The sequence below is a fragment of the Mauremys mutica genome, chromosome 3 (genome assembly GCF_020497125.1).
Source record: "Mauremys mutica isolate MM-2020 ecotype Southern chromosome 3, ASM2049712v1, whole genome shotgun sequence".
NCBI lineage: Eukaryota > Metazoa > Chordata > Testudines > Geoemydidae > Mauremys > Mauremys mutica.
In genome coordinates, this window is record NC_059074.1 from 135,611,994 (window position 1) to 135,638,707 (window position 26,714).

Below are 26,714 nucleotides of genomic sequence, written 5' to 3' on the forward strand. Positions count from 1 at the left end.
TTTGAAACTGATAGGGGACTGGTTACATCCCGTAATTGTTCATGTCCAGCTATTTTAATGTTTGCAGATATTTTGTGAAAGGGGCAGAATATATGTAAGAATAGATATGATATTATTTTTGGGTGTTAGCTGAAATTCACTTTCAACTGTTAGTCCTGTTAACGAGGTTTATTAACCAGATATATTAAGCATATTTACAGTAACTTATTTTAAGATGGAAACAATAATGTCTTATTTAATAAGATGTTAAAGAATAATCAGAGTAATGAAAACATTACCATGCTCCCACCCAACTGATTGTGTTAAACATTCCTCTAATCTTTAGGTTATGGATAAATACGGGGAGTTCTATGGCCGGGACAGAATCAGTGAGTTACTAGGAATGGACAAGGCAGCTCTGGATTTTAGCGATGCCCGCGAAAAAAAGAAACCAAAGAAAGATAGCTCCTTATCTGCTGTGTAAGTACTTCCTTCTGGTTTTGTGTATAAATTAAAATCAAGCATTTGAATTTTGTTATTTAGCTTTGAATATTGTGTCTATGCTTTATAGGCGCTGATTCCATGGGTGCTGTGGGGCTGGAGCACCTAGGGAAAAAAGTAGCGGGTGCTGAGCATCCACCAGCTACAACTGTTTAGCAGCACTCCCAATCAGGTGTTTGGCAGCTTGGGGGGCTCGAGGGGTAGGGGCAGAGCGAGAGTTGGGTCTGGGGGGGGGGTAGGCGGAGTGAGGGCAGGGCCCTGGGGGGCGAGGCTTCAGGCGGAGCAGGGGTGGAGCATCCCCATGAGGAAATAAAAGTCTGCGCCTATGCTGTGCTAATTCTGTACATGATAAATGTTCTTGATTTTATGATTTAGTGAATGTCATGGACAAACAGAAGTTAGAGACTATAGTAGACAGGGAAGTCATAGGACAGCACATTATTTTATGGCTGTGAATTTATTTTGTTATATTATTGTTTGAATGCATAATATTACCATTGTTTTAATAAGGCCTAATGATAGCAGTGCTGAAAATTTTATTATCTTCATTTGATGCTTCATGCAATACTAATCAGCCAGAAAAAAATGGACAGTGTGGTACACCATACATTCCAATTTTAAAAACAAGTGAAAAGAAATTACATGTGGTTAATAGACAATGCCATGAATGCTGTATAATCTAGAAAATTAGATGTGTAGTCTTGGAAACTTTGCTTAATTGGTTTTATGAAGTGTAGTTGTAGCCGTGTCAGTCCCAGGATATTAAAGAGACAAGGTGGGTGAGGTAATATCTGTTATTGGACCAACTTCTGTTGACGAGAGAGACAAAAGCTTTGAGCCACACAGAGCTCTTCTTCAGGTCTGGGAACGGTACTCCCAGCATATTAGCAAAATGCAAGGTGGAACAGATTGTTTAGCAGAAGTAGTTATGACATTGTGACTATAACCTAAGTTTATCCCAAGAGTAGTCTCTGACTTCCACATAAATCAGACTGTACACTTACCTGCATTTTTTTCCTGAACCTCATATTATCAATAAGGACCAGAGATTCCATTCTCTGGCTGTATATTGAGGATTGCTGTTCTCCCTTCAGAGAACAAAACCTTTTAGGAAACACTTAGACTGTTCATGGCCCTAGCAGAGCGAAGGCTATCAATGTGGATTTGGGCCTGTATCTTGCTGTATCTTGTTGCCACTTATAGAATCAGAGAAATATAAGATTGGAAGGGACCTCGATAAGCAATCTAGTCCAGTCCCTTTCCAGTGAGGCAGGACTAATATTATCTAGACCATCCCTAGCAGGTGTTTGTCTAACCCAGTGGAACATGGGGGTGGAGGTGGAATAAGCCCCTGCCCCTCCTCTTTCACCTGAGGCCTTGCCCCCCAAGCAGGCTGGAAGGCAAGTGCCCCGGGTGGTGGAGAAATGGGCCTGGGAGCTGCTCTCGGGCCCCCCAGCCAAGGCAGGTGAAGGGTCTGGGGCTCCCCACAGTGGCCCCGGTAGCCGTTACCCCAGCCAGGCTCCAGCTTCTGGCCTGGCCAGAGGGTGGGGCCTCAGAGCAGCAGCCAGGCCAAGGTAAGAGCAGCCCAGGGGGCCTGGGCCACTGTGGGGAGTCCCGGACCCTCCACCTGCCCTGAGTGGTGCATCCTAGGGGGCAAGGGGGAGGAACATGGGCCGGGGGCTGCTCTTGGGCTCCCTGCCCACGTCGTGTGGAGGGTCTGGGGCTTCCCACAATGGCCCAGGCCCCCTGGGTGGCTCTTACCTTACCTGGCTTCTGGCCTGATTGGCGGGTAGGGCCATGGGGGTATAGGCGGGGCCACAGAAGCAGCGGGGCCTCATGGACCCTCCACTTTTATGAAGGATCTGGCGCCCCTGATCTAATTTGTTTTTATAAATCTGCAATTGGTGCTTCCCTGTAGGTGTTTTGAACAGTTTTTATATATGCATGTTAAGATGATTCAGGCAGAAAAGTTCAGAGTTCTAATTCCAGTTAACATTACAGCATCAGTAGACTTCCTGAGGAGGAAAACAAATGTAGTATTTGGAAAAGAAAAATCTTTTGCTTGTAGTAGCTGAATGAAGTGGATCTTTAAAGAAACTGTGACTATATTGGTGCTTTTGAAGGTGGTGGACTAATAGCACAGGCAGTTGCCAAACATGGTGCAGACAGGTTCTGTACAACTGCTAGGGCACTATTCTGCCAGTTCATCAGTACTATGACCTGTGACATCCCCGCAATTGCAGACTTGGCTCTTTTGATGCCATAGTGTTTTTGTGTTCCATAGTGTTTAGGCAAATGTTCACTTGAAACCAAGGTGAAAGCGCCAGACTTAACTTTTTTCTTAATGGAGTTGTAGATTTGTGCATTTGTTCAGTTATACATTGTGTCTTAGAAATCCTGCAACTATTTTGAAGCAGTTAATTGTTCAGGTGGTATTTGCATACTAGCCACCAATCTAAGCATTTTGAATATTTTAAAAATTACCATCACAACCAGTCTTACTTTCTACTTTTCTGCATTTGAGAGGATTTTAGAACTATTTTTCCATCATTTCATAATGCCATTTCACTCTCTAACTAAGGAAATTATTAGATAATGTGGTGACAATGATTCTTAGAAAAGCAAAGTTGTGGAGAAGAATTAGCTCTTAATCTGTTTTATAAAATGTAAGGTGTTTTAATGAATGAAAAGACTGTGAGCAACCAAGTATGTTCCCAAATATACATACAACCAATAAGCACAAATAGGTCACCCCTAATACAAACCAAAAAGAGTAACCACCCTAATCCAGAGCCCAAAAAACTCTAATGACTTTCCAAGTTGGTAGCAGACAGAAAGATCTTACTTGGTCTCCACTTTTTCTCCCATGCACCTCAAGAAAGTGACTGGGTTCTCTTCTCCTCATGAAAAGTGTCTAGTATCTGTTAATCCAATGATACATCCAAGGCAGGAAGAGTAGAGGGGCACAAGAAAAGTGTCTAGTATCTGTTAATCCAATGATACATCCAAGGCAGGAAGAGTAGAGGGACACAAGACTTGAAGCAGTGGAAGTTTTTACTGCCATTACTTTCCTTATCCTCCAAAACTGGGTCATCTTAAAATACTAGATCCTCCAAGATTAAAGAGAATGCCTCTTGACCTGCCAAGGCCTAAATGTAGGTTGCAATTTGTTTTAAAAAAAAAATCCAAATTGAGGGAAACCAAATTATTCACTCAGTAAACTAAAATGCTGTAGGATTCATTCATGTAGTGTAAATAATGCTTTTGTAAGTGCTATTTCTTGATTCTTTACTTCTAATGTAAAAAAAATGTCAATGTGAAAAGTGAGAGGACACCAAATTTCTCTGAAATGTAGGTAACTTTGGGACTAACATGAGGAGCATTTTGAGAGGTGTACTCGCTAAGTTATCAGAAGCATCCAGTTCTGAATAGTGTTTCTAGGGTCTGCATAATCCCCCCCCCCCTTTATTACTGGTTCAGTGCGCCCAACCGTTAGGATTCACACTCTTTTAGTTAAGTGTTCCTTATCTGCAGAGCCTCAGGAGTGAGGTGCATGCCCTCTGTGGGTGCATGCCGATGCAGAAAAGTAAGGGGGAATGTAAGGAGCTGCTTACTCCCTTGTTCAGGCTACCCACCTTGCCACTAGGCTGCTACTTCCACTCCTTCAGAGTTTTACAGGGAGTAGGTGGGGCTATGTACAGCTGAACTGATGCAGAGTGGAATGGAGTGGAAAGGGGAATAGCACAGCTTACTCCACCCCATGTCACCTCCTGCGCCAAGCAAGAGAAAAGAAGGGGATGATTAGAAATATGAATCTGTCTGGTTTGTGCCCTGCTCCTGCTCAACTACATGCTGCCCCTTAATTGAGCTGAATTGTAAGGTTACAATCCAACCCAAAGTGTCTGGAATTGAAAATAGTTTATCTTTATCATAGCGAGTTCCTGGTATGCCCTTATTTTGACATCTGTATCATCAGAGCTTGTTTGCCTCAAAGAATAATCCATGTCCTTCACATACTTGGTCTCTATTCAGGAAATTAGATATCAGGATAAACAACATAAGTGTTAACTTTTCAGGGAGAAATTAGAGACTCTAAAGTGAATTCTGCTTTCCTTCAGCAAGATAACTTGAGAGCTTAAGAAAAGTCATTGTCAAGGCAATAGGTCAACTAGTAGGAATAGTCAGATCTTAAATAACAGTATGTGTTCTGATCAGGGGTGGCTCCAGACACCAGCACGCCAAGCGCGTGCCTGGGGCGGCAAGCCACGGGGGGCTCTCTGCCGGTCGCCGCAAGGGCGGCAGGCAGGTTGCCTTCGGTGGCATGCCTGTGGAGGGTCTGCTGGTCCCGCGGCTTTGGCGGACCTCCCGCAGGCGTGCTGCTGAATCCGTGGGACCAGGGACCACCCGCAGGCAAGCCGCCGAAGGCAGCCTGCCTGCCGTGCTTGGGATGGCAAAATACCTAGAGCCGCCCCTGGTTCTGATGGCCTTCCTATATCATTGTCACCCCTTTTGTGAAGCTAAGAATGCAGCTCCTACAAGTATACCTACATGGTATATTGTTGTATCATCTTCACTCAGTGAAGAAAGTTATTCATAAATACATTGTCCTCAGATGGTGGTGGTACCTTTTAGGGTCTTCTGTTCCCATATTTTCATCCAGTTTAGGGTCAGAGAGTCACCGTGCAGTTCATGGTCTGGAAATAGAAGAGACCAGGTTGTATATCAGTTGAACAGCTTTGAACCATAATATTGGCTCTTAGATTTTATATTTCAACTATGAAAGGAAAAAAAGATCACATCCCAGCAGACAAACTGCAATATGTTATTTTGATCAGTCAAGATAGGGCCCAGCTCTTCTCCTCTGCAGGGGTCAAGTCTTGCAGTTTTGAAGGATATGTTCAAAACAATGGCGCAGATTTAATGGAGTTGCTCAGGATTTCACCAGGGTAAATGGCAGCAGAATCTAGCCTAATACTCTTCCATTGTTGCCTCACTGTACAAAGGCGCAGATTACTCTCAGGCAGTCATCTGAATTGAAGGACTCAAGACCCAAAATAACTAGTCCACAGAGAAATCTATTTTTTCCCTCCAGGTAGTCATCTAAAGCTGTCTGCTTCTAGGCCAGTGTCAGAAGTACTGTTCAGGGATGCTCTCGAACCCATAGGAGTGCAACAATTGCTTATTCTTTTTGAATGTTTCAGACAACAAATGTGCATTCAAGTATGACAGACACTTGAGATCTCATTAAGCAGTTTGGAGGTGATCTGATACAAAGCCGTAATTTGCTTGTCCTGGGGAGAAAAAGTTACATCATACAAAACTTTTCTAGCCAAGAAGGCTATTGAACACAATGTGAACTTAGCCAATAATATTCCAAGGGGAATTAATAACCATACAAGTTTGTCCTTTTGATTTGCATCTGCAATAGCATGCCCTGTGTAACTTTTATATGATAACATTCTATTAATTTTCTCAACTCTATCAAGTAATGTGCAAATTTGAAATAAATAGGGTAACGAGATGATATGGAAAACAAATTGCTATGGGTATGAAGATAAGTAATAATATAGTCTTTAAAAACATTAATAACAGTTGTATTTTGCTTAAAAACATTGATTTTCACATGATTTCGAGTACTGTGCACTGGATATATAGTATACAGGTGGGGAAACTGAATCACAGATAGGTCAATGAACTTGCTTAAGACCACACACCAAATCAGTAGTAAAATGGGAGTTAGGACTCAAATACTCTTAGTCCCCATGTGTGGCCTACTAGGCTAAACTTCTCTCTGTGTAAAACTATTTCTATTTCTGTCAGCAGAGATTGTTTATTAAAAACCCAATGGTGCCACTTCTCACAGTGAGCAGTCCTATGGAAATCAATGTGTGTTTGCGTGTGCCAAGATACTAAATGAGTGTTAATACAGTATATGATTTACTGTATCATCTAAATCATTTCTATGGTAGAGTGAAATTTATATAGTGAAAAATATGTATTATAATAATAGTGTGAGAATGAGTGCAAAGGACAAATTTTCCACTAATCCAAACAACAACCAACTTTACAGTTCCTCTGTGTTAAGTAAATTGGCATTTTTATAAGTAAAATCAACGCAATCACAATTAAAATATGTTGTAAGTTCCTTTGGACAGAGACTATTGTCCTAATTCTGCTCACACTTAACACAGGTTTCATATCCTTGTTACTTCATTAACTTCAGTGGACTAACTACTGATTTATACCAGTGCACGTAAGATAGAACTTGGTCTTCTGCCTTTTATTGACCTGTAAATCTCCTTGTAGACTTATGGTGCTATATAAATAATAATTACTACTACTTCTAATGGAAGTTCAACTGATTTGATGGCAAAATCTTCTCTGAATGGTAAACATTTAAACAAAGCAGAGATATTTTTTTATTTTTGGTGAATTGTTCTGTCCATGAAATTGAGAATCTAACAAAACCTACTCTAACCTTGGGAGACCTGGGTTTAAGCCTTGAGTAGATTACATTATGTTAGTGGCCTTAGGTAAACTCTCATAAGCACCCATCAGAGAACCACTACACAATTTGAGATGACAAGGCCACTACACCTGTCTACACTATAATTATCACTAATCATTGTTATTTGCTCTTTATTTGAAGGAGCATTTAATTCACTCACAATTGCATAGGGAAGGTGGATAATATTTTAATATAATTATCTACATTATAATTGTTCACAAAGTCCCCAATCGGAATAGGGTCTATTTGTGCTAAACACTTCACAGACAGCTCAAATAGTTTCCACTCCATAAAGATAAAGAATCAAAAAGTATCTCAACATGTAACAGGGCTTAATGTCCAAGCAAGCAGCCATGGTGATGACTCTTGTTAGTTCCTTGTCTCTCCTATTTACAAAAAATGGTTTATTTGTATTATGAATAATGTAGCTTTAAGTTTTGGGGTCTTTTGTGGTAAAGAAGCATCAGGGTTGAGAGGAAGAGATTGTTGGAGTAAGAATCATTCTGAGGGGGAAGAAGGAGAGAAAGCATAGAGGTCGTGGGAAAGTGATGCTGAGCCACTGAAGGGGTTGAATGGTAGGAGAAGGACAGCATGAGAGGGGATGGATCACTTGATGATTACCTCTGCTGTTCATTCCCTCTGAAGCACCTGGCAGGATACTGGGCTAGATGGACCCAGTATGGCCATTCTCATGAAGACGGCCAGGAACTGGTAGCAATACAGCAAATGAGTAAATACTGCAGTGTGTATACAATAATTTTTACTGGTAATAGAATGCTAATTGTAAATGACAACCCTGGCACTCAAATCAATGAAGGAACTGTTGCCTAATTCCTTCCCTTATAGCTTTGGTTGCCTTAAGAGACCAGAGAGTGGAGAGTAATGGGAATCTGAGCTGGCCAGTGGAACTGACTGGCCTGATAGAGAAGCTACATGCTGTAGCCCTTAAAGTGGTGCGTAACAGTTTGTGTGATGCCCCTGTGTACTGGGGAACTCCGAGAGGCATTGTGCCTCTCTGAGATAGTTTCTGTTATGCTTCTCTGGCAGGCATGGAGCTCCACACGGCCCCCAGTGCAGGGCTATGCCAGAATGGCACAGTCTAATCCATAGAGAGTTGACATTTATTTTGTTGCTGCTGCTGCTGTTAAACATACTACATTTGCTCTCCTCCATGATTAAACCCTCTCATCTCCCTCCCTCACCAATTTCCCAGCTTCATTTCTACTATCTTTATAACCCTTTCTTTCAATAGCCCTCATCCCTGGTTTCAGTAGGACAAAGACACATGAGATTTGTTTATCTAAACATTTTCCTGCTTCTGTTTCAGATAGGAACATTCCACAATAACAGCATGTTCTCTATATGAATTCTACTATTCCTTCCAACTTTAGGAGAAACAGGACAATTATAGCTTATTATACCTACAGGATAATGCACTTATAGTAGAACAGATGCTGTGTGATTTCTCACTGAGCTTTTATATGCATCTACTTTTTTTGCAGGCTAAATTCCATTGACGTAAAGTATCAGATGTGGAAATTAGGAGTTGTTTTCACTGATAATGTAAGTTCATTTTACTACATGTATAATAAAATAAAACAGAGTTCTAAGCATGAGGAATTGGTTGAAATGTATGAGGTCTGATTACTTTTGTATGCTACTGGTAACAATTTAATAATCTGATACAGGATGTAATATTGCTTTTTAATCCTGACCTATGTACTTGGACAGGAAGTCAAACTCCCTTCTCAGTTACACAGGTAAAAATCTGCAGAAACTTCCTTGACTTCAGTAGAGTTCAGTTGGGTCTTTCTCTGATTTGTTTTTGTGTACCTCAGTTGTGTACAGAAACTTGCAACAATTTGTGTGTGATATTTTGTGAAAATAAGAAAAGAATGAATCTGAATTATTTTAGTGTGGTTTTCAACTTTAAACACAATTTCTCAGGCCAGGCTTAGATCGATTTCCATTTTATATGTGTAGCCACTGAGAATTACTAGAACAAATACAGAGAGCAATAGTTGATTTCAGTGGAGTTACTCTGGATTTACACTAGTATATCTGGAAGTAGGATTTGGCACAGAATATGATTTATTAACTCTGTTCCTCTTCATTTCCATGTTAAAATAATATCCAACCTTTCAGTATACCAGACCTCCAAATTATATCCTGTCACAGTGTGAGCTTGACCTTTGAGGGTTAGGGATCAGCCTCCCCCATCCCAGGCCTAGTCACCTCCCCAGATGAAGGGAATTTAATGCAAAGGTTGGGGAACTGGTGACTGAGAAGCAGACCTGCTGGGTCTGGGGTTGGGGTGGGAGCTTACTGGGAAAGGGAAGGCGACAGTTCTCCTTCGATCCCAGGCTTAGGAACCTGCAGGGAACAAGAGACCACTGATGTAAGAGGGGTGCATGGGACTGTGAGCCTGAAGGGAGAACTATAAGTAAGAGGAAGCTCTGATTAAGGACTGGAAAGACTTTTGAGTCAAGAAGGAGGGTTATATGGATGCTAAAGTCCATCATAAATTGAAAGAACTAAATGAGCCCAGAGAAGAGGGCTGGAAGGTTTGGAGTGTTATTTTATGGTAATAAACCACACTCTAGAAGGGGAGCAGTACTGTGAAGAAAACAGATGTGGTGGTTTGTTTGATGTGAAATTGAAGGTGAACCAAAGCAGTGGCATGACCAGTGCTGGATTGGAGGTAAGCCTGCCTACGCGTCCATTTTCTTGTATGTTTCTCATACTTTTTCTTACCTCTTTTGCCAACTATGAAAGATATTTCTTCCCTCAGATTCCATCTATTTCTCTTGCTGAATGCTAAGGTGAAATTATAATCCTGACCATTTCAGAGCAAAATGCTATGATCTCATACATGGTTGGGTTGTGGAGTTATAAGCTCTTATTCCCTCATAAATATCTGCAACAACAGCATTCAGAATAACAATAAAACCCTGACAAACCGATACTTATTTTATAAATATCCACGTGTTTTCAAGCCTGTTCTAAGGTTAGTCCTTCTTTAATAGCAGAGATCCAAACATTAAAGCTATGTGGGAAGTGATTTTCCTGTCCCATAACAATTCTCAGGTTACTGAAAAAATGTCCTGTCCCAAATTGGGATGAAAAGCAAAAATCTCAAAATTTTTGCAAACTGAAAACCCATAAATAAATAAATGGTTCGGGTCAATCAAATCTTTTTGTTTTGATAATTTCAAAATATTTCATTTCTCTTTCAACCATTTTAAATTTTTCTATATTTTCTTTACTATAGTTTGCTTTTTTGAATGAAAAGTAATTTGGAATCAGAAGAATGATTTTTTTTATTGGAGACTGTTGAAACTAAATGTTAGGGGAATTTTGAAATTCACTTCAAAAAAATTTCAAGTTGAAAAATTTGTCAAAACTTACTCTTTCCTGTGAATAGGTTTGAGTTTTGACAAATTGGCATTTTCGACAAAAAACATTTTGTCGGCAAACTCCTAACCAGCTCTAGCAAGCATTGCTGTAGTAAACCACCATACCTGAATACCCAACAGAAAGGCGAGTTTGGGCTCTAATATAATTCTCTCTTTTACTTTGTGACTAAGGTAAGACTGGTTATTACTCAAAGGCTGTAGATTTCATTTCCTGTTTTCCTAATGCAATTCTCTCTCTCTCTCTTTTTTTTTTCTCTAATAGTCTTTCCTTTACCTAGCCTGGTACATGACTATGTCAATCCTTGGCCATTACAACAACTTTTTCTTTGCTGCTCATCTCCTTGACATTGCAATGGGATTCAAGACACTACGAACTATTCTGTCATCAGTAACCCACAATGGCAAACAGGTATCAAGCTTCATTTCCTTCTCCCTTTTTTGCTAAAGGAATGCACAGTTAGGTTCATCCCATGCCTGAATTCAAACTGACTAGGGGAAACTTTTCTCAAGGATTGAAAGGAGAAATGTTCTTTCACTGCAAAGTTTAGTCTTATATTGATGAGGAAGCTGGGCTGGAGGATAATCATGATATCCAACGTTATATTTCAGACATATATTGAAGAAAATAACCAAGTTTTACTGTCAATTTAGTTCTGTTATAGCAGCACTCCTATACTTCAAGGTTGAAAGTCTAACCAGTACAAAAGGCCCACACAAGCACTTACTTCAGGGCAAATACAGGTCATCCTCTGGGTGCAGACACCCTCCTAGCAACTCAGCTGATGCTGTTCTGCTACACAAGTCGGGATAGGATAGGATTTGGGAGCTTGCTCTGCAGTGTCACCCTGTGTGCCACCATGTTAGGGGTGAAGCAGAGAGAGAGGGCCAGAGGATCTGCTGCTACATGGATCCTTCCATTATGCCTCCCTGTGCAGAGGGTGTGTTGGAACTCCAGGGGCTACTACATTCTGAGCTGTATTAATAGCCATAGAATGGCAATGTATTTACTGGGTAGCCTTCTTTTCCTCCCCAGCCATGGATATATCCATCTCCGAGCTAAATTAAACAGGTTGGGGGGCTGGGCTGAAATTTTGTACCTTAATGCAGAGTTTAAGCATGGTTTATTCTTTACATATGGCCCTTTGAGCTTGGGTTAATTTCACCTACAATGCACATTAGGATTAAAGATCCTGATAAATTAGTCACTGTTTTGGTTTTTTTTGTTTTTCATTGACAAAACACAACAGTGTTCAAGTTGGCTAGATGTGATTTGGACCACAGCAATGTAAACCACAAAAACAGCATTCCATGATTTTGCTGTTAGTAATTAGTAACTCATCAGCTGGCAGACTGCAGTTTTCATCACAAAAATTTCAATTTAAACAAGATCTGTCTGGCTCCAATTTAATTGCTGAGTGATTTGTAGAAATGGACTACTATGCTTTATTTTAGCAAATTAATGCAATCGAAATGTGAGTCTTTAGCAAGCTCTTCATCTGTGTGAATGAGTGTGATGTGAGTAGCTATTAGATGCAAGGTGAATCCTGCCCTCAGCTATGTTGTCCATATCACCAATTGTACAGGCACTGCTTATAGTCTAAATTATGCAGTGAGGCACCCCCTCCCATATTGAAGGGCAGGAGGGAGTCCTGCTTATTCACACACATTGACAAGCTATTCATCAGGTGTCTTACCTAAAAAAGGGATTTTCAAACTCTACTCTATGGAGCTCACCAAGTCTGTCTGCAGAACTAAATATTTTGAGAGTGAAGCAATAGGGTTCTTGGGATGTTGGGAGGGGAGGTTCGTCAACAGAATTAGAAGGTTGGAGAACACTGACCTGGAAATGCTGCTTTAATTGGGAAATGATGGATAAAATTCAAGTACTCCTAATCAGAGACTGTATATATAGAATATTGGATGGTAATAAAGTGATATTAAGGACTGAGCTGAGAATATTTCATTCTTTTATATGAAGTTGTCAGATTAAAAGTTTTAAGCCATTTTCCAGTTGACTTTTCCAGGACTTCCCTTGCAATTTCCATTTTCCAGGACTTCCCTCGCAATAGTTGTTTGGGATACATAGTGAAAAATCTCTTTTTTCTGCCTCATCTCAGATTTGTTGTTCTAGGAAACTTGTGTGGCATAACTATCTATTTGCCTGATCTATGTACAGTTATGTAGGTCCCATGTGTGTTAGGCTCTATGTGCTTGAAACATGAAGGAAATATAAGGGAATATGTTTTAAGGCAAAGGCACGAGTGGCCACCCCAAATCTCTGCTTTGTCTTTCTGGAGTCCCTCAAATATTTGTAGCACAGTGGATTGTCCCCATTGTGTCTCCATTCCATTATCTGTGCAGGGGATGGTTAACACTCTCAGTAGCCTCTACAACTTCAGTGAAATGTGTTTCAACAAATGTTTAAACAAGTGTTTTAAGCAAATTTTCATAGCAGCTACAGTGGCTGCTGAGAGTTGAAATCTCTCCCTGACAGATGACTATCCAGTAGGACACTTTGAAGCAACTCTCCAAAAGGATAAGTTATTTACTGTAATGTTTGAACAAGTGCCTAGAGCACTGGAGATGTGCTTTTTAAAAGTGTAACTAAATAAATTAGTTTGGTTTGTATAGTAGAAATTGTGAGTCTCACACAGATGTACAAGCCGACCTACTGCATCTTTTGCTCTTAGAATAATAAAATAGAGTGTGAGCATGAATAAAATGAAATGACCCTATACCTTAGCTTCTGGTGGGGAGCTTATAATTGTGTTGCCATTATATTGCAGCTCTTTAGGCCCTGATAGTGAGGTCAAATCTGTGCGGGCAAAAGAGTGTTCATACAGATACTACTGAAGGGCTGAGGTCTTAAAGTTATGTCCTGGAAAGTAACAACCCCTACAGGCTCATGGACATACATTGTACATACCTCTGCTGTAATATCAGCATAGATAACATCAAGTTGCTGGTTTTTAAAAATACATGGGACAGGACATGCACAGAGATGTGGCATTTAAGATAGGAAAGTGAATGCAAGGGATTGATACCCCTTGCTATCATTTAAGAAAGGCCCCATCCCAGTTAGCTAGTGAGTATAACTAGTGTACATAGAAAGTCAAATCCAGTACTCTGTCAATCCTATTTAAATCAGGATTAGCCTGGTACAGGGCTGCCCAGAGGATTCAGCGGGCCTGGGGTCTTCAGCGGCGGGGGGCCCCCGCTTCGGCGGTAATTCGTCAGCAGGGAGTCCTTCCGCTCTGGGACCCGCTGCCGAAGTGCCCTGAAGACCCGCGGTGGGGGGCCCCTGCCGCCGAATTACTGCCGAAGACCCAGCTCTTCGGCGGTGGGTCCTGGGGCAGAAGGACCTCCTGCCGCAGGTCTTCGGGGCACTTCAGCGGTGGGTCCCAGAGCAGAAGGACCCCCTGCCGCCGAAGTACCGCCAAAGACCTGGAGCAGAAGAAGCTCTGGGGGCCCGGACCCCGCGAGAGTTTTCCGGGGCCCCCGGAGTGAGTGAAGGACCCCACTCCAGGGCCCCCAGAAAACTCTCGTGGAGGCCCCTGTGGGGCTTGGGGCAAATTGCCCCCCTCTCTGGGCGGCCCTGGCCTGGTAACTGGAAGCACATTTTGGTCACACTCGATCAATGACCACTCATTGACATGATTACTAGACCTTAAAGTTTAACCTATTTGAAAAATTGCATGAATCTCTTTGCAGGGCCTAGAAAATTGCTTTTTTTAAAGGTTGCAAACAATAATTTATATGTTAGAAAAGCAAACCCTGTTCTGGTTTCAACTTGAGAATTATAAACCAGTGCTAAGTTTTTTCATTCACTATAACTCATATTTACCAAGGAAAGAACAATATCTATTTGTTTGCCCATTACGATGACAACTAATGATACAGAAAAAGTATGATCTTTTACTTGCCTATCAAAAAAAAATTAGTTGTCCTTGACCAATGGGCAGGTAGAATTTTGCAAGGTTGATGCATGCATGTTTGGAGAGACTTGCAAAGCTGAGTTATGTGCACTCTAGGTTGGTCAAATTTTAGCCTTCCAGCCACATGGCCTTTTAAATGTCCAGATACGATTGAGCAGATCTGTAGCTTTTACATGAAGCCTTTACAAGTTAAGTACATGGAATGTAAGGTGATATAGTACTTCATAAGTCAGGTAGTTATGAAAATTATTTGTTAAAATATTCATTCTTTTCGAATATTTGCTGCAGGAAATTGTAATTCACTTCTAACTACTTTTCATCTGGCTCAAGGCAATATTTTAATGCTGTAGCAATTGAGGACTTGGGGGGATTTATTGCCACTTATGAGAGGAGATATTATACTAATATTAATGTGCTGTTTTTGTTAGGATCCCTCAGGTATAACTGAAACTGTCACTATAAAATTATCATCAAGCTAGATAGCAAACTTTTTAAATGCCACTTTTCTACACGAACACCAAATTTTCCAAGTTGGGTCTGTGCAATTTGCTTCTGATGTGTAGTTTTGCATCAAAGTGAAAGTGCATGGAGATGAAGTAACACTTTCAGATAGTGTCATTGATTTACAGATTGATCAAAGCATACACTTAAATCGAATTGGTCAGTAAATCTAAAGCTGGTTTTAACTTCTAGACTCCAGAAAATTTTGTCTTCCATTCTAAATCTACATGCATTAAAAAATTTGCTCATTTAAAATTTCAAAAACAAAAGCAAAGATCTCGTATTTTCTACTGTTCCACATATTTATTAAAAGCCAAGGAAATTAGAAGATTCTGGAGGCTTTTTCTTATTTTGCAGCATATTTGCTCTGTGACCTTGGGCAAGTCACTTAAGCTTTCTCTATCTCAGCTTCCCATTCTATGTAATGGGAATAATATTTAAAATCCATGGTAGATAGGTATAAGGCTTACATCATTGATGTTCATAAAGTACTTTGAGATCCTTGGATAGAAGCTCAAAGTGAGTATCTAGCAAACCCAAAACCTGCTGTATGTACACAGAATTGACTTACAACCATTTTAATTTCCCAGACAGTGGGTATTTAATTTAATAATTGTTGCATTGGAATGTACTTGTGACCTGCACTGATATTATAAAAAGGAAACAGGAATATATTTTTTAAGCTTACGGAATAGCAGTATCTTCTTTTCTGTCTGTATGTAAGCACATATCGGTATGGATATGAATTTACATTTTTGCTAATTTATATTTTTTTTTCTTTTGCCTCAAAGTTCTAGAAACATTTTAACATTCATGAGCCAATTTAAATGTTCTAACATTGCATAAAATACACTGATATTTTACTAAAATAGAACAAAAATTCCTTTTTAAAATGCTAGATTCGGGAGGGAGAGAGATGGGAGTGAATAAAGTGAGTTTATCTTCGCCAATAAATTTATTATTTCTCTCTTTTCCCCATCATATAAGAAAATTGCACTGCATGCTTTCAAGATGTTAATACATCCATCATATAATTCTCTCTTCTAGCTTGTGTTAACAGTGGGATTACTGGCAGTGGTAGTCTACTTGTACACAGTAGTGGCATTCAATTTTTTCCGTAAATTCTACAACAAGAGTGAAGATGGAGATATGCCAGATATGAAATGTGATGATATGCTAACAGTAAGTTTATTTGCTTTTTGCTCATCTTTACTTAAGTAGTTATTGTATTTTCTGTCCCCCGTCTCCTATTCATGCAACTGTTCCTGAATAATACCTATAGCCAGAAGGCTTGCTGCTCACAACAGGAAGATTATCAGTGAAGCATGAAGGAATAAAAAATATAATACAAATCTGCAGGAGTTAGAGAACGTGGCCACAAATGAGATGAAATAATGTGACATTAGTCTGTGCTATGATTTATCTGAGACTAAAAAAATCAAAGTCAGAAAGTTGTTTCACTGCATGAGGCTTTCACAAAAGTTGCATGAAAGTACTTCTGAATGCTGCAGTTTGACAGGCCATACAGAGAGTTGTGTGGTTATTGTAAACTGTTACCAATATTTTCAAAAATAGAAGCCTAAAGTTAGGATTCTAAAACCTGCCTGTTTTTCAAAAGTGCTGAATATCCAATGATTCCCACTAACCTCAATTGATTGATTTGATGTCTTCCGTTGACATCTCTGTCACTGGAAACTTTTTGGTGCTTGGTATCCTGACAATTATTTATCCAATTGTTTTAAATTGCCATTTGAAAGGGTCTGTTAGTGTCAGGTTTTGCTGATTCAAAGACGTTCCCTAGATCATTACAAAATCTCAGGAGTGTAGTGACTTTCTGATGTATTTTTTACATATTATTTACCTCATTTCCTAACAACCAATACCACATATTTTAAAAATCCTAATTATCAGACAAATCATAAAAGAAAATAACATTATAAAATGCTATGGTATTTTCCACAGGAGTTCACTTTACTCCTTTGGCCTTGGCTTTGTAAGTCTCAAATTGCTGTGCTGTGAACTATTTGTGAACAAAATATTTATAAGATCATTCCTGTTACTGTATATCGCATTACGGCTCTTGGATTTATTATGCCTTTTCGTAGCACCTAGCTATTGGCATTGGTGCATACTACAGGTATTTTATTAAGATGAAGTAGCCTTACACTCTCCACAGGATACTTTTTAAGAACCAATTTCTGCTCCCGGTTTCACTGGTTTAAACCTAGTGAAAACTATAGGAACAAAATTGTCTTAGTGGAAATAATGCAGAGTTATACCAGTGCAAACCAGAGCAGAATTTGACTAGCTGTACAGCAATGACACACAGGGCCAGATTCTTCTATGTTATGCCAGTGTAATCCCACTGATTTCCATTGAGCTCCTACTGATTTACAAGAGTGCAAGATCAGAATTTAGTCCACAGTACCTGTCAGCTTTCTCTGTGTTTTAAAGTCCATTTGATGTGAAATACATTAGGAATACTCATTAGGCAATGGAAGAGTTTTCTTTTTGGCGTTAGCATGTTTGTAAATTAGTCAGTAGAGAACATCCACTTGCAAGTATAATCACCATAGCTGACAGTACAATATCTCCTTGGCACTTTTGTAGCTTGACATAATTAATTCCATTTTGAATTTCCAACTGATTTCAGAGAGAAATGAATTGATTGCATTTCAGAATCCTCTGATCCGATCGAGAGTGGAGGTTGTAGGGATGGGAAGAAGGCAAGGCAAGATGCAATGAATGGACACTTTCTGTATAAAGATAAATCAAAGGAATAAAGATAAACTACTAATGGGATAGATTGTGGCCTGTGCTACAGGGCCATACTGGGATTCAAGGGCGAGTAAGAAACTGCTTGGCCTTCCCAGAACTTGGGTCTAGATGTATAGCAGTAAACAGGTACTGTGGACTTGATGCTCCCATGACCATATAAGTAGGTGGGGAGAGGTGGGAAATGGCTGGAACATTGACTTCACCTCTCCTAATGCACTGGTCAATGCAGCTAAACTGGAAGTGCTATGAGATTGTCATCTGCAAGTGGAAAGTGCCAGAGGAGAAAGCAGGGCTGACGGAAGGAAACATGACTTTCTCAGGCCTGACGTCTTTACTGTGCTGGTCTTTCTTCAGCACCGTATGCAGCATTTATACAGGGAAGACTGCAAAAACACAATCTGGTGCCTCAAGTAGCAGTCCATCACAAAAGAAAAAAAACATTCCACCCCCATCCTGCCAAAAAAAAACCCCAACAACATAATTCTGGACCTAATTTAGTTTATAAGGAGGCAGAGTTTGTTGCTCTTCTACAATAGTATGTCCAAGTTACAAATGGAGCTTCAGATTGGGAAAGCCCTAATGTTCGAGGGTGTTTCATTTGTCTGAAATACTGTGCAGTTTGCAGAGTGGCTCCTAGTTTTCTTGCCACATTTGTTAATTGGATCAAATTAAGAATGTTTTTTAAGATGTGTGTTGAGATTACATTTCTAATTATAGCAACATGGAGATGGATGTGATCCTATTCTGATCATAGTACAAGAGGCGGGGAAAGTGTAAAACAAACCAAAGAATGAAAAATCCAAAGAGTGAAAAAACTCTGATTTGGAACAATTTGTGTAAGATGGCATGACACATGTAAGCCTATTATTCAGCGTCAGAAGAGAGTAATGACTCAATAAACCCCCCCCAAACCAAAAAGCTATCAAAACCCTACTCTGCACATAAAACCCTACTCTGCACATTTCCTCCCTGAGGGGAGGATGAGAAAGAAATTGAACCACATGTGACAGATGTTAGTGACATTGTTTAATGCACGACTGGAAGGCACTCAGATACTAGGATGACAAAGGTGGTATATGAACCTGAACAGAATAGATTTCTTCCTTCCCCATTCCTTGCAGACTACTCCCTTATCAAAGTCTGAAGAAAATATCAAAAGTCATCTAGTAGGGAATTTATATCCCTTTATGAATTAATAGAAATCCCCACATTAATACAAATTAATAAAAAGCCCACAAAGCTTTCTGGTTCTGAAGAGGTGTGAAAAAAATACAGTAATTGCCCTTAATTGCAGCTTCTTCCACTGCCCTTAATCAGAAAGGGTCAGATTCTGCTACCCTTACGTGTGTTGAGTAGGAACTTAGTCTGCATATAGCCCCCCGATCTAAATGTGACTACTCCTGAAACAAAATAATACTCAGTCGGAGCAATGGTCACAGAATCAGACATGAAATCCCTCTGCTGGATCTTTTGCACACAGCTAGCTATGTTCTTTACCTGCCTACGTGCATTTGGGGCTGCACAGTGCAGAATTCCATATACTTCTTCTACCTCCTCTCATTGTTGCCCCTTCCTCTGGACCAAAAGGAGTTAATATCAGTGTGTTACATCCTGATTTGCTTTTCAAAGATGCAGGATTTTAATCCAGATTTCTCATTCTTAAAACTTTCATTTTGTTCTCTTAAAGTGTGATTTGTACTCTAACAAATTCTTATGTCAGTGGCACATTTGGGGTTCCATATTTATTATGTATCAGCGATTTGATATCCCATTTACTCAGTTTACAAATAAAAATTACCACCCCCTGTCAGGGTTCCCTTCCCACTCTGAACTTTAGGGTACAGACGTGGGGACCCGCATGAAGACCCCCTAAGCTTATTTCTACCAGCTTAGGTTAAAAACTCCCCAAGGCACAATTTTTTTCTTATACCTTGGATTAAGTTATTCTGCCACCACCAAGTGATTTAAACAAACATTTAGGGAGGGCGACTTGGTACAGGTCAATTGGTACAGGTGAACACAGACCCAAACCCTTGGATCTTAAAACAATGAAAAATCAATCAAGTTCTTAAAAAAAGAATTTTAATTAAAGAAAAGGCAATCACCTCTGTAATATCTGGATGGTAAGTACTTTACAGAATAACAAAAAACTCAAGAACATAGAGGATCTCCCCTCTAGGCAAAACCTTAAAGTACAAAACCAGGGATAAACCTCCCTCCTCCTACAAAGGAAATCACAAGCCAAAATAAAAGTAAGCTAACGCATTCCTTCGCTAGTACTTACTAATACTAATGGAGTTGGATTGCTTGCTTTCTTGATCTGTCTCCGGCAAGCACACAGAACAGACAGACAAAGCCTCCCCCCCATCCCCCAGATTTGAAAGTATCTTGTCCCCTTATTGGTCCTTTTGGTCAGATGTCAGCTAGGTTACCTGAACTTCTTAACTCTTTATAGGTAAAAGAGGAATTAACCCCTTACAGGGTAAAGAGGGATGTTATGCTACCCTTAGCTATATGTTTATGACACCCCCTCTAAAACTCAACCTGGGCTCTGAAAAGACAAGCTTTCTCTTTCTAACATAGCCTTATCAGCAGCAATAACGATCCTGCAAGAGAGACGGTGCCTTCAGTACTACCTGTACAAGCCTCTGGAAGGTCTTGTGCAAGTATAACTGAGAACATCATTCGCACTGTAGAATCATCATGACTTGTGAAGTTGTGGAAAGGAAAAGAGCCCAACTTGATCCTAAGATCCCAGAGTGGGGCTGTAGGGTTGAGAGTCAGAAAAAAATATTTTAACTCTTAAACTGAGCACATTTGATATGAGATCATTGTGATGTGATAAACAAGGAGCCCCACATTGCTATTACTAGTCACTCTTCAGAATGGAAGTGCACTTTAATTATCTCATGCGTCTCTAACACGTCCTCTGAAGAAGGATTCTCAAGAGCTGTTTTTCCTTTGAGGCACTGAAGATGGGGAAAGAATAAAAAAATACAATTTTATTTAAAAGACAAGAGATTATAATAATAGTAATAATTATCACTTTACATTTCAAAGAACTTTGCAAATAGTAACACCCTTTTGATATAGGTATTATCATCTCCACTTTATATCTGCAGATACAGAGTCAGACTCTTTGGTATCAAAGGCGGACACAGAAATTCAGCTGCAGAGCCAAAATTAGAATATAGCAGTGCCTGCATTGTCTCCTCATGCTTACTTGACCAGGCCATGCTATGCAAACAATACGAGCATATAACTTACAAGCAGTTAGCAGTCTTTTCAATTAGATACAATTGTTGTAACACCCTTTCCTTTTTGTTTTAAGCTGCAATTGGAAAACATGAAATTTTGCCACTTGAATCTCAGCAGCATTTCCAATCTTGCTGTAAAATTACACCCCCCCTCAAAAAAAAAAGGGAGGGGGAAGAGAGACAGCATGGTCTAGTAGATAAGGCGCTGGACTGAGAATCAGGAAACCTCATTTCTATTCGTAGATCTGCCATTGACTTGCTGTGTCACCTTGGACAATTGCATTTCACCTCCCTGTGCCTCTGTTTCCTCGCCTCTAAATAAATAAGAGAGACAAATTTGCCCTTTCTCTGCCTTGCTTATTTAGATTGAAAGCTTTTCATTTCAGGAACAGTCTCTCTGTTTCTGCAGCACCTCCCAATGGGATCTCATTCTCAGTTAGGGCTTTTAGGTACTACTGTCATACAAATACCTAATAATAAGTAGCCAAAGTCTTGGAGAATGAGTTTTTTAAATGGTTATGTGTTCTTTCCTTTTCTCGCTTTTTCAGTGCTACATGTTTCATATGTATGTCGGAGTGCGTGCAGGCGGAGGCATTGGTGATGAAATTGAGGATCCAGCAGGAGATGAATATGAGATCTATCGGATCATCTTTGACATTACCTTCTTCTTCTTTGTAATTGTCATTCTGCTAGCCATCATACAAGGTATGTGCTCATACTTTGTGACCACAGTGATATTTGAAACCACTGGAATCTTAGTGCCACAGTCATCCCTTCACATACATGATGTTAATGGGAACTAAAAGACCAAAATTTCACCAAAGAGGGATGATAATAGCTAGGTAGGATGTTTCCCCCAACTCCACATAACCCCAGGAGTGAGGACAGGGCAAGGAGAGGGGGATTCAGAGAGAAAACTGTTTGATGCGTGTGACAACCTGGAACTGTGGGACCGCTGTGCCCAATTAAATCTCCAGCCTGGCCTGTCTCTCATGATGCTTTGCTAGTGACAAGCAGTAAACCCCTCCAGGTGCTGTAATCACTCAGTCAACAACATGCAGGGACATACCCCAGCTAAATTGCATGAATATTCTTTGAGCCACTCATGAACCATACACAGGGAAACACCAGAAAATTCCCCACACTTCCCAGCCTTGCACCCTAGAAATGTAGCATCTTACACTGCTCAAGATCTTATCTTGAACAATGTAAGCTCATTGATTAGTTTGCTGTTTCATGAAAGGATAGTGGACATGCACCAGCCTTTGTAATCTGAGCAGATTCACCAAACACTTTAGACAAACTCACTGATAAAGAAAAAATATTAAAATAAGTTTATTAACTACAGAAAGATAGATTTTAAGTGATTATCAGCATTAGGCATAGAGTTGTTTACATAAGAAATAAAAGTAAAATCACAGTTTAAATTCTAAACTTTATTGGACTAAGCAAGATTTGAATCAAGCAGTTTTTCTCACCCCATTAGATGCTATAAGCAGTTCACAGTTCTTAATTCATAGGCTGAATTCCCTGCTCAGCCTGGAGCCAATCTCCCCAGTTCAAAGTCTTTTCTTTCAAATGTTCTTGTTATCTTCAGAGTAGTTGGGGGAGGAGAGAGGCCCAGGGCTGATGTCACAGTCTCCAATTTTTAACCCCCAATCAATGTAAATGGAAAGACAGTGTCTCAAACATGGAGTCAGGGATCATGTGTTCTAGATACTGTGCTGAGACATTGGGCCTGCATGGTCTATGTGCTTCAGGAGGGGTCCACTGGGAGAGTGGATTCTTTTTAATGGGCCATCAATACATGGCTGGCTAGTCCTAATGTAAAGCTGTCTTGGAGATGTTAGTTGTTCCTTTGTTGCCACTTGAAGGCCAGCTGTGGGCATCTCCCAGACTCACAATATATTTCAATAATAAACATATAGCAAACTTCATAATTTCACATACAATGGTAATACATACAATTCAATAGGATAGTAATGTTCAATGGATCCTGACTTCTCAAATAATATCTCAAAAGGCATATTTTGGACAAAACATATCATAATCATATAACAGTGGTGAATATGTGGGTACAGGGTGTCATTCTGAGGTACAGTCACAATGGGGCATTCTTCTCTTTAAGTCTGACAAGTTACAGTGCTTTAATCACAATACATTATTGCTGCTAAGAGCACTATTAGCTCCTCCATCATGGCTTTTCTCTTCAGAGAATGGGGCTACACATACAAGATGGGTGTACCGCATACCACTGCCACAGATATGAAGTAGGACATGCATGTAGGGAGGATCCTGTAGTGCAAAAGACTAGTGACTCTTGAGATTCTCTCCAGTACAACTTGACCTCCAATCCATTTTTGCCATTATCCCTTCTGGATCCGTGCCATGAGTTGTCCCACTTTCAAGGCACTCATATACTAGCAGTAAAGAAGTTTGATACAACAGAAGAGATGATCTGGAGGAGCAGCAGAGGCAACAGATCTACCCTCCTTTTCTGTGTTTTTTGAAGAACAAAGGGGAGTGTTTGGCCCATAGTAAACAAGCTTTTCAGTCTTTCTCCAATGAAAACAGAGGCTCTCCCATAAAAGGAGTATGAAATCAAGGCTTTTAGTATCCAATACTTGACTTTCGTCAAATTTTCAGTAAGAATCCTATCAAATACATTCTTTGAGTAGATGCAAGGGTGTATTCCACTTAGGCATGGGTGAAAGCAGTGCACCGGAGCTGGAGAAATTTGCCCAGCAGTACCTGTATGAGCAGTGCTACCCCTATCCCCTCCCCCGGCCATATAAGGGCAGTGCTGCCCTGACCCATTCAGTAAGTTCCTTCTTACTAACAAAGGTTAGAGTTGGTATCTTCACCTCAGACTTTTGTTCTCCGTTTCTGACAACTTTTTCTTAGGTTAAGTTTCATGATAGTATACGTTTTAGAGTAGTTAGCTGCCCTGTGATGTGCCTTCAGCCGGGTTCAAGCATTGTCCATCATGGAAGGGGGCCATCCCCAACAGTGATCCCCACGCAAGCTATTTATTGTGTATCAATGAAGAAGACATTAGAGAGTTATGATCCATCTGCAAGTCATTTAAAAAAAGGACTCTGGTGGCGAGAGACTTGCAGCTGAATTGGCACCAGGTAGAGCAAATCGTGAAGACTGCTTCAGCACTGAGGCCTTCATCTTTTCATCTGATAAGTGGTCACTTTTGGATCTGACAAGTGATGCCACTCTGTGTTCAGCTGTGGAATTTCCCTCAAGAGAAAGAGGGGTCATTCACTCTCCTCTGGTACAGTGACAAAGAAGTCTGATAAAATGAACTTGGATCATTCTAGGGCTTGGGGAGACTCCTCCTCATTTCCTAAGAAGAGTGCTGATCTGCACCATACTCCCTCCGGCATGTGGAATGGAGCAGGTCTATCCAACTTCTCTCTGGTATCAGATTGAAATCAGTGAGAGCCTGTACTATCAACTCCAGTTTTGGCCATAGGGCATCTGTTGAGTCCAGTATCCATGATGTTGATACTAGCAGTGACTATTTCCATGCTGGCAGCATACTGGGTGGCATCAGACCTCCTTTGCTCTCAGTCCCAGAGTCTCCACTGATTCATGAGCGCTCTGGTGCCATCACTTCTACTGCCTCATCCTTTGTTGTGCCCTTTACACCTCCTGGCTGTGTCACAGAGCTGCCCAGGCCTCGGATTGTTTAATGGAGGCCAACACTGGGCCTGGCACTGAAGGCCCCCTAGAAACTGGTGCGTATTTCAGCACCATTGTTGTCTTGGCGGCAGATCCCTTCATTGAGCTTCGTACCACGTTTGCCTCAGTACTGGCAACTCTCCAATTACCAAAGGGGAGTGTGTCTCATTCGATACCACCAGTGCCAGTCCTCAGTTCCTCTTCATTCCCAATGCTGCCCCCATATTGGGACTCGAATACCACAGACATCTGGGTCCTAAGCGCCATCAAATTGGATTATGCCATATAGTTCCTCTCCATCCCTCCTCTCCACCCCAATCTTCTTCAGGGACACCTCTCACAAGACACTGCTCCTCAAGCAGGTCCAGTCTCTACTGGTGCTTGGAGCTGTAGAGTCGACCCCCCCTGCAGCATCAGGGACAAGGATTCTATGCTTAGTGTTTCCTGATCTCCAAGCCCAAAGGAGGGTTGAGACCTATCCTTGAACTCTATGATCTCAACAAATACATCAGATATGTGAGATTCTGTATGGTTACCCTAGCAAATATCTTCCCTGCCTTAAATCATAATGCCTGGTTTGCTGCCCTAGACCTTCAGAATGCTTATTTCCATGTAGCAATTCTTCTGAGCCACAGGAGGCTTCTCCAGTTCGTCATGGTGAACTGGCACTGTCACTAAATGCATGATTGTAGAGACTACATATCTCAGGAAGAGGGCATTCATATCTTCCCATATCTGAACTATTAGTTCCTGAGAGCAGGTCTAGGGAAGAAATCCTCTCTCGTGTTCGCTTCATGCTACTTTTTCTTGATCGTCTGGTTCATCTTAAACAATGGGTAGTCAACATTGGTTCCAACTCAAAGAATTGAGTTCATTGGGACCCTGGTAGACTCTACAAGTTCAAGAGCATTTCTGCTGACTGACTGACTGCCACATTATTTGCCGCCTATGTCTGAAACCTCAGCCCATGTATGCCTAAGGTTACTAGGTGATCTGACTGCATGCACACAGGTAGTCCAATTTGCCAGAATGCACTTTCATTCTCTTCAAATGTGGCTGAAGTTGGTCTATCATCTGAATCGTCATCACTTGGACAGACTAGTCTGACTTAATCCAGGATCGGCAGATGCCTTATGATAGTGGGTGGTTCAGGGCAATGTGTGCCAGGGCATTCCCTTCGCTTGGTCCCCACTGACCAAAACTGTTGTCACCAATGCCTCCTTAATAGGTTGGGGAGTGCATCTTGGGTCACTGAAAGTTCAAGGACAATGGTCACAACAGGAAGCTTCTCTGCATATCTGTGTCCTGGAGCTTCATGCCATCTACAATTCCAATCAGGCCCTTCAAGATCACATCAGGGACTGGGTGGTGCACATCCGTGCCAGCAATACCACTGCAGTGTATTATGTGACCAGAGGGGGGGGAGCACACTCCAACCTGGTGTGCCAAGAGGTGATCAAACTCTGGCAGTTTTTCATTGAGGAAACATTACTCCCATGGCTGACCACTTACCTGGGATCTAGGATCACCTGGTGGATCACCTAGGCAGAGATTTCTTACTGAATGACAAATAGTCTCTGAATCCCAGCATCAGGTGGTCCATTTTTGCAGTTTGGAGCATTCTGACAATTGACCTGTTTGCCACAAGAAACAATAAGAAATGCTAGTTGTTTTGCTTCTGAGAGAGTCTCAGTCTGGGCTTCTTGATTGATGTTTTTCACCTGAGCTGGGAATCAGCACTCCTATACACTTTTTCTCCAATCCTGATCATCCTGCAGGTCATTCTCAAGAGGAAATTGGACCATGCCAAGCTCTTTATCATTGCTGTAGTGTGGCCGAGACAGTATTGGTCCTCTGATCTCCTCGCATCATCAGTTTAGCCTCCCATGTCCCTTCCTCCCCACCTCCGTCCTCTGCTGCACAGTCAGGTTTTGCACCCAATGCTCAGCTCCCTCCATCTCACAGAGTGGATGCTACATGGTTAACGAGGAGGAAGAACTATATTCAGAGGCAGTCAGGCAAGTCTTGCTAACTAATAATGTCAACTGCACATCTAAGGTTGGTGCCCAAACCTCATCCACATCTAAGAGCTCCTCTGGTACCCCTGCCGATCATCAAAGTTCTGTTTGAGCAGATCGCCATGGAT

The 26,714-nt window shown here is 40.9% G+C and overlaps 1 protein-coding gene across 1 annotated transcript in view; it reads left to right on the plus strand.

Annotated features, from left to right (window-relative positions):
• RYR2 (ryanodine receptor 2) overlaps nt 1–26,714 on the plus strand; it is a gene marked incomplete at its 5' end in the record, with an annotated part of 534,914 nt that overhangs the window by 496,305 nt on the left and 11,895 nt on the right. Inside the window, 5 exons of the mRNA XM_045010317.1 lie at nt 326–459; nt 8,491–8,551; nt 10,667–10,813; nt 15,888–16,022; nt 21,424–21,580. Of these exons, the coding sequence (XP_044866252.1) occupies nt 326–459; nt 8,491–8,551; nt 10,667–10,813; nt 15,888–16,022; nt 21,424–21,580 (634 nt within the window). The remainder of the gene's footprint in view (nt 1–325; nt 460–8,490; nt 8,552–10,666; nt 10,814–15,887; nt 16,023–21,423; nt 21,581–26,714) is intronic.